The 10,550-nt window shown below is 53.7% G+C and overlaps 1 protein-coding gene across 1 annotated transcript; it reads left to right on the top strand.

The window, feature by feature from the left end:
• Positions 1-400: 400 nt before the first annotated feature.
• Positions 401-3,053, top strand: LOC125449701 (ceramide synthase 2-like). Its single transcript, XM_059642996.1, has 3 exons — positions 401-508; positions 1,184-1,337; positions 2,404-3,053. Exons 1-3 carry the CDS (start codon positions 411-413, stop codon positions 2,536-2,538), a joined length of 387 nt encoding a protein of 128 aa, XP_059498979.1. The 5' UTR covers positions 401-410; the 3' UTR covers positions 2,539-3,053.
• The last annotated feature ends 7,497 nt before the right edge of the window (positions 3,054-10,550 follow it).

Below are 10,550 nucleotides of genomic sequence, written 5' to 3'. Positions count from 1 at the left end.
GGGGTGGCGGAGATGGGGAGGGATGTGTAGGGGGTGGCGGAGATGGGGAGGGATGTGTAGGGGGTGGCGGAGATGGGGAGGGATGTGTAGGGGGTGGCGGAGATGGGGAGGGATGTGTAGGGGGTGGCGGAGATGGGGAGGGATGTGTAGGGGGTGGCGGAGATGGGGAGGGATGTGTAGGGGGTGGCGGAGATGGGGAGGGATGTGTAGGGGGTGGCGGAGATGGGGAGGATGTGTAGGGGGTGGCGGAGATGGGGAGGGATGTGTAGGGGGTGGCGGAGATGGGGAGGGGGGGATGGAGAGGGGTTGGTGGAGGTGGGGAGGGGGTGTGATGAGTACTGACTGTGTTTACCGTCTCTCTCTTCCCACCTTCCCCTCCCCCCCCCCCCCGTCTCTCTCAGTCAGCGAAGATGTTTAACTATGCTGGCTGGAAGAGGACGTGTAACTGCCTGTTCATCCTGTTTGCTATCGCGTTCATTATCACCCGGCTGGTCATCTTCCCTTTCTGGTAAGTGTCCCCGTAACAACGCTGTGTCCTCTAACTGTCTGTAAGTTGTGTGCTTTTTATAAACTCCTACTTTAGAAATAAAGCCAGTCTGACTGCAAACCAAAACACGAACAGATTCTAAACAACACCTCACACCTAACATGCACTGTCTGACCTCCTCTTTACACAGATAAAACCTTTAGTTCTCTCAGGACCGTGACTTGAAAGGAATTCAGGGATTTACATATGTGTATTAATCAATTAAAACCTTCAAACTGATTAAAGATTTAACAGCATCTTGAGTTTGTTTAGTCCATCCTCATCAGTTCTGTGGCTGCTTAATGTTTTACTCGTAAATTCTGTGTCTGAAACCATCTCTCACTAATGCCCAAAGCAGGGTCTGAAAGTTTGTGCTTTCAAAGACATCTGTTGGACTGTACCCTGGTGTCGTCTGACTTCTGACCTTGTCCACCCCGGTCCAACGCCGGCACCTCCACATCGTGGGATGGCGCGACAGCATAGAGGGAGCTTTACCCTGTATCTAGCCCCGTGCTGCCCCTGTCCCTGGGAGTGTTTGATGGTGGGAACAGTGTAGAGGAAGCTTTACTCTGTATCTAGCCCTGTGCTGCCCCTCCGTGGGCGGGTTTGGTGGGGATGGGGTTAGAGATGGACCTGAACGATGTTATTTCTCTGCAGGATTATTCACTGCACGGTGATCTACCCTCTGGAGCTGTACCCGGCCTTCTTTGGCTATTATTTCTTCAACGCCATCCTGGTCGTCCTGCAGCTATTACACATCTTCTGGGCAGTTCTCATTCTCCGGATGACCCTCAAGTTCATGACTGGAAATGTGAGTGAAGATACCTCAAACGCTTTGGCCCAACCCGTCTGTGCCGACCCAATATCCTAAATTAATCCAGTCCCATTTCCCAGCATTTGCCCCCCTATCCCTCTAACCCCTTCCTATCCATGCCCCCATCCCGATGCCTTTTAAATGCTGTAACTGTACCAGCCCCCACCCACTTCCTCCTTCCATACACGCACCACCCTCTGTGTGAAAAAGTTACCCCTCAGGTCCCTTTCCCCTCTCACCTTAAACCTATGCCCCTCTAGTTTTGGACTCCCCCTACCCCTGGGGGTAAAGACCTTGTCTATCCCCCCCTACCCATGCCCCTCATGGGTTTATAAACCTCTATAAGGTCCCCCCCTCAGCCACCGACGCTCCGGGGAAAACAGCCCCAGCCTCTCCCTGTGGCTCAAACCCTCCAACATCCCTGTGAATCTTTCCTGACCCTTTCACAACATCCTTCCTGTAGCAGGGAGACCGGGATTGGACGCAGTATTCCCAAAGCGGCCCTAACCAATGTCCTGTACAGCCCCAACATGGCCCTCCCAACTCCCTCTACTCAACACACTGACCCATAAAGGCGAGCGTACCGAACACCTTCCTCACCGCCCTGTCTACCTGCAACTCCACTTTCAGGGAGCTCTGTACCTGCTCCCCCAAGGTCTCTCTGTTCAGCGACACCCACCAGGACCTCACCATTAAGTGTATAAAGTCCTCCCCTGATGTGCCTTCAGAAGTTGGGAATAACTGTGTCCTGAATTTCCCACATCTTTCACCCTCTTCGAGGTCTCCAGGTCCAAGCGGTCAGCTGCATTTAGATAGCGCCTTGCACCTTGTGAAACATCCCCTCTTTGGTTGCTGAGGGCGGGTCACTTCGTGCCTGGGGGTGGGGGTGGTGGGGAAAGCGGGTGTTGAGGGGGAGGGCGCGCCGAGGGTTTGAGAAATGCAAGTGGGCCGTTCCCTTTTTTTTGCCTACATTGGAACGTGCAGCCTTTTTTTTCGTTTTTTTGTTCGTCCGTTCGTTCATATTTGTTGTTGTGCTTCTGTCTTCTCCCCCCCCCCACGGCAGATCGTGGAGGATGAACGGAGTGACCGAGACGAGACGGACAACTCTGAGGATGAAGATGAGGAGGAGCCGGTCAAGAACGGCCTCATTTCTAACGGGCACTCCACAATCAACAACAACCACAGGAAGTCTGAGTAGCGCCCTGCCTCTTTCGGGTGGGTGGGTGGGTGGGTCAGTCCCAGAGTTCTCTCGCCCGAGACTCCCATCCTCTCTTCCACCTTCTCCACCCCACCCCACCCATTGTCCTAACCCCTCGCACCATCCCCAGCCCCCCAACCTCTGGGTTTGCTGAAACTGTTGCAGTAGGGGCAAATCTATCAAGTGTGCCCACTCTTGCCCCACCTCCTACCCCCATTAATCTGACCACACGGGGTCCCTTGTAGACTAGGCGAGTTGGGTGGGGGGGGTGGGTGAAGGAGGGGACTGGATTTATTTTGATTCTTTCTGTTGGATTAGCTCAGATTGTGCCTTTCGAATCAGTATTTTTAATTCCCCACCCCCCACCCCCCCCCCCCCCCCACCCCCAGATGCCACCCTTAGAGAATCCACAATGGGAACAGGCAACTCTCTGTCTCGCGCGCGCTTTCTCTCTCACTCCCGTGCGCGCGCTTTCTCTCTCTCTCGGTCTCGCGCGCGTGCTTTCTCTCTCTCGGTCGCGCGCTTTCTCGCTCTCGGTCTCGCGCGCGCGCTTTCTCGCTCTCGGTCTCGCGCGCGCGCTTTCTCGCTCTCGGTCTCGCGCGCGCGCTTTCTCGCTCTCGGTCTCGCGCGCGCGCTTTCTCGCTCTCGGTCTCGCGCGCAGCGCTTTCTCGCTCTCGGTCTCGCGCGCGCGCTTTCTCGCTCTCGGTCTCGCGCGCGCGCTTTCTCGCTCTCGGTCTCGCGCGCGCGCTTTCTCGCTCTCGGTCTCGCGCGCGCGCTTTCTCGCTCTCGGTCTCGCGCGCGCGCTTTCTCGCTCTCGGTCTCGCTGCGCGCGCTTTCTCGCTCTCGGTCTCGCGCGCGCGCGCTTTCTCGCGCTTTCTCGCTCTCGGTCTCGCGCGCGCGCGCTTTCTCGCTCTCTCTCTCTCTCGGTCTCGCGCGCGGCGCGCTTTCTCGCTCTCGGTCTCGCGCGCAGCGCGCGCTTTCTCTCTCTCTCTCTCTCTCGGTCTCGCGCGCGCAGCGCGCGCGCTTTCTCTCTCTCTCTCTCTCTCGGTCTCGCGCGCGCTGCGCGCGCTTTCTCTCTCTCTCTCTCTCTCGGTCTCGCGCGCGCGCGCGCGCTTTCTCTCTCTCTCTCTCTCTCGGTCTCGCGCGCGCGCTTTCTCTCTCTCTCTCTCTCTCTCTCTCTCTCTCTCGGTCTCGCGCGCGCGCGCGCGCTTTCTCTCTCTCTCTCTCTCTCTCTCTCGGTCTCGCGCGCGCGCGCTTTCTCTCTCTCTCTCTCTCTCTCGGTCTCGCGCGCGCGCGCGCGCTTTCTCTCTCTCTCTCTCTCTCTCGGTCTCGCGCGCGGTGCGCGCGCTTTCTCTCTCTCTCTCTCTCTCTCGGTCCGCGCGCTTTCTCTCTCTCTCTCTCGGTCTCGCGCGCGCGCGCGCGCTTTCTCTCTCTCTCTCGGTCTCGCGCGCGCGCGCGCGCGCGCTTTCTCTCTCTCTCTCTCTCTCGGTCTCGCGCGCGCGCGCGCGCTTTCTCTCTCTCTCTCTCTCGGTCTCGCGCGCGGCGCGCGCGCTTTCTCTCTCTCTCTCTCTCGGTCTCGCGCGTGTGCGCGCGCTTTCTCTCTCTCTCTCTGTCTCGCGCGCGTGCGCGCGCTTTCTCTCTTGGCCTCCTGCTGAGCTCTTCGTTGTTTTAAAAATTTCCTGCTTACTGACCTCTCTCCCGAACAACTCCCCCTCCCCCCCCCACCCTGTACCATTTCAGAAAGTGCCCGCTTCGAGATTATTACACATCCGTCATTTCTTAAAGACAAGAATTTGGCGCCCACTACCCAAGCCATTCCAACTGCCCTCCCCTCCCGTTCTTAAAAAGTGGTGTGGAAGTAAAAATGAGGCGGGGGCTGGGGAGGGGAGATTGTTTCCAACCCCACAACGACCCCTGTCGTGCCCCAAAGGTCTGGATGGTAACTTTGCTGTAGGTTTGGGGTGGGGGGGTGAAACTGCGTAGCCCATCGTCAGAGTGTTTTTGGTCGAGGGGAGTGGGGAGGAACGAGCCAGTGCTGCAGGGAGAGGGCAGGGGTCTTGCAGTGCTGAGGGTGTCCATGTCTGGCCCCCTCGTGAGCCGCTGTGCCCCATCAGGAGGGAGCCGTATGGAATTCAATTTCCCTGCATCAGCAACCGCGCACTTACGTGAGGGAGGCCATGCGATGCAGAATGCCTGATACCGCACTGCAGCGCGGCATTTTAGAGTCAAGTGTCAGCCTCTACAAGGAGCCGAACGGAGAAATGAATCGACTTCTCTGCCGAAACTGGCCACAAGCTCCCGCCACCCCTCCTTTTACATTTCTCCGCACCCCATCTGCTGTGGAAATGTCTCGTTCTTTCCTGGGAATTTCCGGGGTTATTTTGGGGAAGAGACGGGGTGATCCCAAATTCAGGGCAAGAGGGTAGGGAGCTTGAAACCTCTGCCGAATGGGAATGGAGGCATGGTTTTTATTCTGATGGGGGGGGTGGAGTGGTAGTTTACAATAATGTTACAATTGAGAAATAATTTAAACAAATGTTGTAAATATGAAAATTCAGATGTTAAAGGAGTCCTTCATTTCATTAATTTTTTTGGATTAAAATTAAATTTTGAGAAAGGTCTCTGTGTGTTTGCGTGTGTGTGTGTGTCTCTGTGTCTACTACACTGTGCTGCCTACCCATTAATCTGTGTGACAAGAGTAGATGTTTGGGTGGGGAACGTTTAGGCGTTGGGGCCAATGTGTTTGATTTCTCATTTCTTGTGATAGAGTTGTGAGGAGGCTATTCAGCCCTTCTCTCCCAGGCCTGCCCCACTTCTCAGGAGCCCACCGGCTCCCCACGTTCATGGCCACCGAGCTAGGTGTGTGGGCCGTTGGATGGGCGGGGTGAGTTCTGAGCCTTTCCCCAGGCCCGTACCCACATTCGCTTTCCCCGTCTCACCCAGGTTTCCCCCGCCCCCCCCCCCCCCCAATCAAAAGCCAGAAATAGCTGGGGTTCTGCGTTTCATTGGAGTTTTCCAAAGAAAGGGGGTCATTTTGTTGTAGCAGTGTTGCCTCTCAAATCCATAATGTGTGCTCTGCAGGTTCGACCCATGCTCCAGAGAAGCCAGGGAGCGGGCACTGTCGGGAGTGTGCACCTTTTGAGCGTGAAACAGTTAAAGCAGGGCCACATTCTGCTCTCTCTCTCCCTGATGGTCCATGCGAGTGCTAATGCAAGCAGCGATAGGGTTAGGGAGTTGTTCTCGCCGGTGCCTGTGAACTCAGATGCTCACTTTGGTCATGATCCTACAGTAGGTTTGAGATCCTGTATAAACCTTGCCCCATCGCACCAGAGACCTAACTTGGGAACCATCCCAAAGTACCTGAGGCTGTGAAAGGAAGGGTCACTGGACTCTGAAACATTATAAACCATTTTTCTGACGAAGGGTTACGGCCTGAACCGTCAGCTTTCCTGCCCCTCCGATGCTGCTTGGCCTGATGTGTACACCCAGCCCCCACACTGTGTTATCTCAGATTCTCCAGCATCTGCAGCTCCTCCTGTCTCTGAAACCATTATAAACTCCCGTTTCTGTCTGGAGTGCCTCGTTTCGTTATGGTAAGTCCTCTTTCCCTGTGTCAGCTGTTGTTGCCATCAGGTTCTTTCTGGCCGTCCCTGTGCTCTAAAACTCGCCACCCACTTCCTTGCTGGATGTAGGTTCACTCTTCACTGCAGATATGTCTGACTTGCAGACTTGCTACAGAGTCACACGAGAGCCCTGTTGGGCTTGACCAAGCTGATTTTGTTTTCTTCCCAGAGGAAAAAAATTTGACGTGTGAAATAGCAAGGTGCTTTTAATCGAGTGGTGTGGTGTAACTATCCACCAGTAACAGAGATAGATAGCTGCAGATGCTGGAGAATCTGAGATAACACGGTGTGGAGCTGGATGAACACAGCAGGCCAAGCAGCATCAGAGGAGCAGGAAGGCTGATGTTTTGGGTCTGGGCCCTTCTTTAGAAATGGGGCTATTTCTGATGGGATCGAGGCCCGAAACGGCAGCTTTCCTGCTCCTCTGATGATGCCTGGCCTGCTGTGTCCAACAGCAGCAGAGCCAGTCCCCAGGGAGTACACAGTGAAAACTGGAGGACATTGCAGCCTTCAAAGATCAAAGGATGTCTATGTCAACAGATATACAGTGTGGTTCAGAAGGGACTATAATTACCTTTATTAGCAAAAGCAAAACAGGTCTTAAGAGTTCTGAAGTTATAGGAAAGAGAGTATTGAGCCACAGAGGCTTTAGGTGAGAAAGGGGAGGCATGGTGTCTCAGTGTAGCGCTGCTAATTCATGGCACCGGGGACCCAGCTTCGATGCCACCCTCGGGCGACTGTGTGGAGTTTGTACATTCTTTCCCCTCCAATGGCTGCGTGGGCTTCCTCCCACAGTCCAAAGATGTGCAGGTTAGGGTGGGTTGGCTGTGCTAAATTGTCCCGTAGTGCCCAGGGATGTACGGGTTAGGGTGGATTGGCCGTGCTAAATTGTCCCGTAGTGCCCAGGGATGTGTGGGTTAGGGTGGATTGGCCGTGCTAAATTGTCCCGTAGTGCCCAGGGATGTGCGGGTTAGGGTGGGTTGGCCGTGCTGAATTGTCCCGTAGTGCCCAGGGATGTGCGGGTTAGGGTGGATTGGCCGTGCTAAATTGTCCCGTAGTGCCCAGGGATGTGCGGGTTAGGGTGGATTGGCCGTGCTAAATTGTCCCGTAGTGCCCAGGGATGTCCGGGTTAGGGTGGATTGGCCGTGCTAAATTGTCCCGTAGTGCCCAGGGATGTGTAGGTTAGGGTGGATTGGCCGTGCTAAATTGTCCCGTAGTGCCCAGGGATGTGTAGGTTAGGGTGGATTGGCCGTGCTAAATTGTCCCTTAGTGCCCAGGGATGTGCGGGTTAGGGTGGATTGGCCGTGCTAAATTGTCCCGTAGTGCCCAGGGATGTGCCGGTTAGGGTGGATTGGCCGTACTAAATTGTCCCGTAGTGCCCAGGGGTGTGCAGGTTAGGGTGTGTTGGCCGTGCTAAATTGTCCCGTAGTGCCCAGGGATGTGCAGGTTAGGGTGGGTTATAGGGAGATGGGTCTGGGTGGGGTGCTCTGAGGGTCGGTGTGGATGTGTTGGGCCGAAGGGCCTGTCCCCACACTGTAGGGATTCCGTGATTTACCAGGAAGCTGCTAGCTCTGGACGGTTTGAGTTATAAGGAAAGTTTGGGATATTTCCCCCTTTCCCCCACTGCAGTGTTGGAGATTGAGGGGACCTTTATAAAATCAGTTGCAGCTACTTGTGGATGTCTTTCCCCTCGCGGGGAGAGGAATTTCAAGGGCATGTTTTTAAGGTGAGGAGAAAGATTTTAGAAAAAGACACAAGGGGGCACTTTTTTTAAACACCAAAGGGTGGTTCGTGTGTGAATTTCCTGAGGAAATGGTGGTACAGTTACAGCGTTTAATAGACATTTTTAAGGACATGAGTAACAAATGGTTGGAGGGATATGGGGCAGGAGCAGGCAGGTGGGACCAGTTTATTTTGGGATTATGGTCAGAGCATGGACTGGATGGGCTGAATGGTCCACTTCCGCACTTCCTTCTCTCTGCTGCCAGGTTTTACTGAGTTACTGCAGTGTTGAGAGTTTGTTTGAGATCCCACTGGTGTTGAACAGAACATCAGTGAGGTTCTAGGTGTACGGTGAGAATGTGACTTCACAGGAGAAGGAAGAAGATTAATCAGGATGTTGTTTAGAGCTGGGGGAGGGGTGTGTCCTGAGTGAGGTCTACAGCATTCTGAGAGGCAGGGGGAGAGAGAGCGAGCGCTCCCCCTTGGAGGCAAAGTGCTGGGAAATGGGACAAGGGCAGGTGGATCTATGAAGACCAGCAATGGACACTAATGGGCTGAAGGGTGACATTCCAAGCTGCGAGAACTCTTCCAACCAGATGGGTACAGATTTTGGAGGGTGAGGAATCTTTATTAACACAAATTCTGACATGAAATGCACTGCCTGTAGATTCCAAAGTGTCTTCCTGAGGGAATTAAATCACAGGGGCTACTGAAGGAGGAGGGAGAAGATGGGCATTCTTCTGTTTGTGGAGGGGAGGGAGGGCACACCCCTCTGAGGCTGGCATTTTTCAGACCCCTCTCTCAAACCGAGCATTTCGCTAGGGGGCTGTTTCAGAGGCCAGTTGAGAGTCAGTACCCTCACGTCTTGTGTGTTGGTGGTGGTCTGGAGTCACGTGTAGGCCCAGAGCAGGCTAAGGAGGCCAGGTTACCATCCCCCCCATTAGTGACACCCCTGGGATTGGGGAGTTGCACTTCACGGCAGTCATCACGCTCGCAGCAGTAGGCCATTCGTCCCCTTGGGGACCACACCACCATTCAACATGATCATGCAATCGCGGTATCCCATTCCCACTTTCTCTCCATGCCCCTTGATCCCTTTAGCCGCAAGGGTCACGTCAAGCTCCCTCTTGGTTATAATCTAACAAACTGGCCCCAACTGCTTCCTGGGGGAGAGAATCCCACAGGTTCACAGTTCTCCGAGTGAAGAAATTCTTCCTGTTCTCAGTCTTAAATGGCTTACTCCTTTATTCTTAGACTGTGATCCCCGAGTTCTGGACTGCCCCAACATCAGGAACATTCTTCCCACATCTAGCCTGTGCAGTCCATGTTCCTACAGGATCTGTGCCTTCCCCCCAATCTTTTAAATTCCAGTCGATCCAGTGTTGCCTCACGGCAGTCCTGCCATCCTGGGAATCAGTCTGGTGAACCTGCACTGGACACCCCTCGGAGGAAGAATGTTTTGCAAACTGTCAACAGTTGCAGAGACCATGGGTTAGGGCTAGGTCTTTGCTTCGTTCCTATCGCTCCCAAAATAAAGAGACTGTATAAACTGCTGATAAGCAGGGAGAATGGAAACATTTCTAGGTGTGTGAAATCAGAGGTTTAAGAGAGAGGAAAGAGAGAGATTTAAAAGGGACCTGAGGGGGCAACCTTTTCACACAAAGGGTGGCGTGGGTGTGGGGGCTGGTACAGTTACAGCATTTAAAAGGCAGCGGGAAGGGGTCATGTATAGACAATATGTGCAGGAGTAGGCCATTCTGCCCTTCGAGCCAGCACCACCATTCATTATGATCATGGCTGATCAGCCACAATCAGTATCCTGTCCCTGCCTTACCCCCATAACCCTTGATCCCACTATCTTTAAGAGCTCTATCCATCTCTTTCTTGAAAGTATCCAGAGAGTTAGCCTCCACTGCCTTCTAGGGCAGAGCATTCCATATATCCACCACTCTCTGGGTGAAGAAGTTTTTCCTCAACTCTTGTTCTAAATGGCCCACCCCTTATTTTTAAACTGTGTCCTCTGGTCCTGGGCTCCCCCATCAGCGGAAACATGCTTCCTGCCTCCAGAGTGTCCAATCCCTTAATAATCTTGTACGTCTCAATCAGATCCCCTCTCATCCTCCTAAACTCAAGACGATATAAGCCCAGTCGCTCCAATCTTTCAACATATGATAGTCCCGCCCTTCCGGGAATTGACCTTGTGAACCTACGCTGCACTCCCTCAATAGCCAGAATGCCCTTCCTCAAATTGGGAGACCAAAACTGTACACAATCCTCCAGGTGCGGTCTCACCAGGGCCCTGTAGAGCTGCAGAACGACGTCTTTGCTCCTATACTCAATTCCTCTTGTTATGAAGGCCAGCATGCTATTAGCTTTCTTCACTGCCTGCTGTACCTGCATGCTTGCTTTCATTGACTGATGTACAAGAACACCTAGATCTCGTTGTACTTCCCCTTTACCTAACTTGACTCCATTGAGATAGTAATCTGCCTTCCTGTTCTTGCCACCAAAGTGTATAAGCACACATTTATCCACATTAAACTGCATCTGCCATGCATCCGTCCACTCACCCAGCCTGTCCAAGTCACCCTGTATTCTCATAACATCCTCCTCACATTACACACTGCCACCCAACTTTGTGTCATCAACAAATTTACTAATATTACT

This window comes from Stegostoma tigrinum, chromosome 47, assembly GCF_030684315.1.
Source record: "Stegostoma tigrinum isolate sSteTig4 chromosome 47, sSteTig4.hap1, whole genome shotgun sequence".
NCBI classification, from domain to species: domain Eukaryota; kingdom Metazoa; phylum Chordata; class Chondrichthyes; order Orectolobiformes; family Stegostomatidae; genus Stegostoma; species Stegostoma tigrinum.
The sequence above is the reverse complement of the archived record's forward strand: the minus strand, read 5'-3'. Positions and strand labels throughout refer to the sequence as shown.

Excerpts from the sequence above, each read along its gene's own strand:
- LOC125449701 (XM_059642996.1), top strand. The coding sequence starts at position 411 with ATGTTTAACTATGCTGGCTGGAAGAGGACGTGTAACTGCCTGTTCATC. Across the intron at positions 509-1,183 it reads CTGGTCATCTTCCCTTTCTG|GATTATTCACTGCACGGTGA; the intron begins GTAAGTGTCCCC and ends ATTTCTCTGCAG. Across the intron at positions 1,338-2,403 it reads TCAAGTTCATGACTGGAAAT|ATCGTGGAGGATGAACGGAG; the intron begins GTGAGTGAAGAT and ends CCCCCACGGCAG.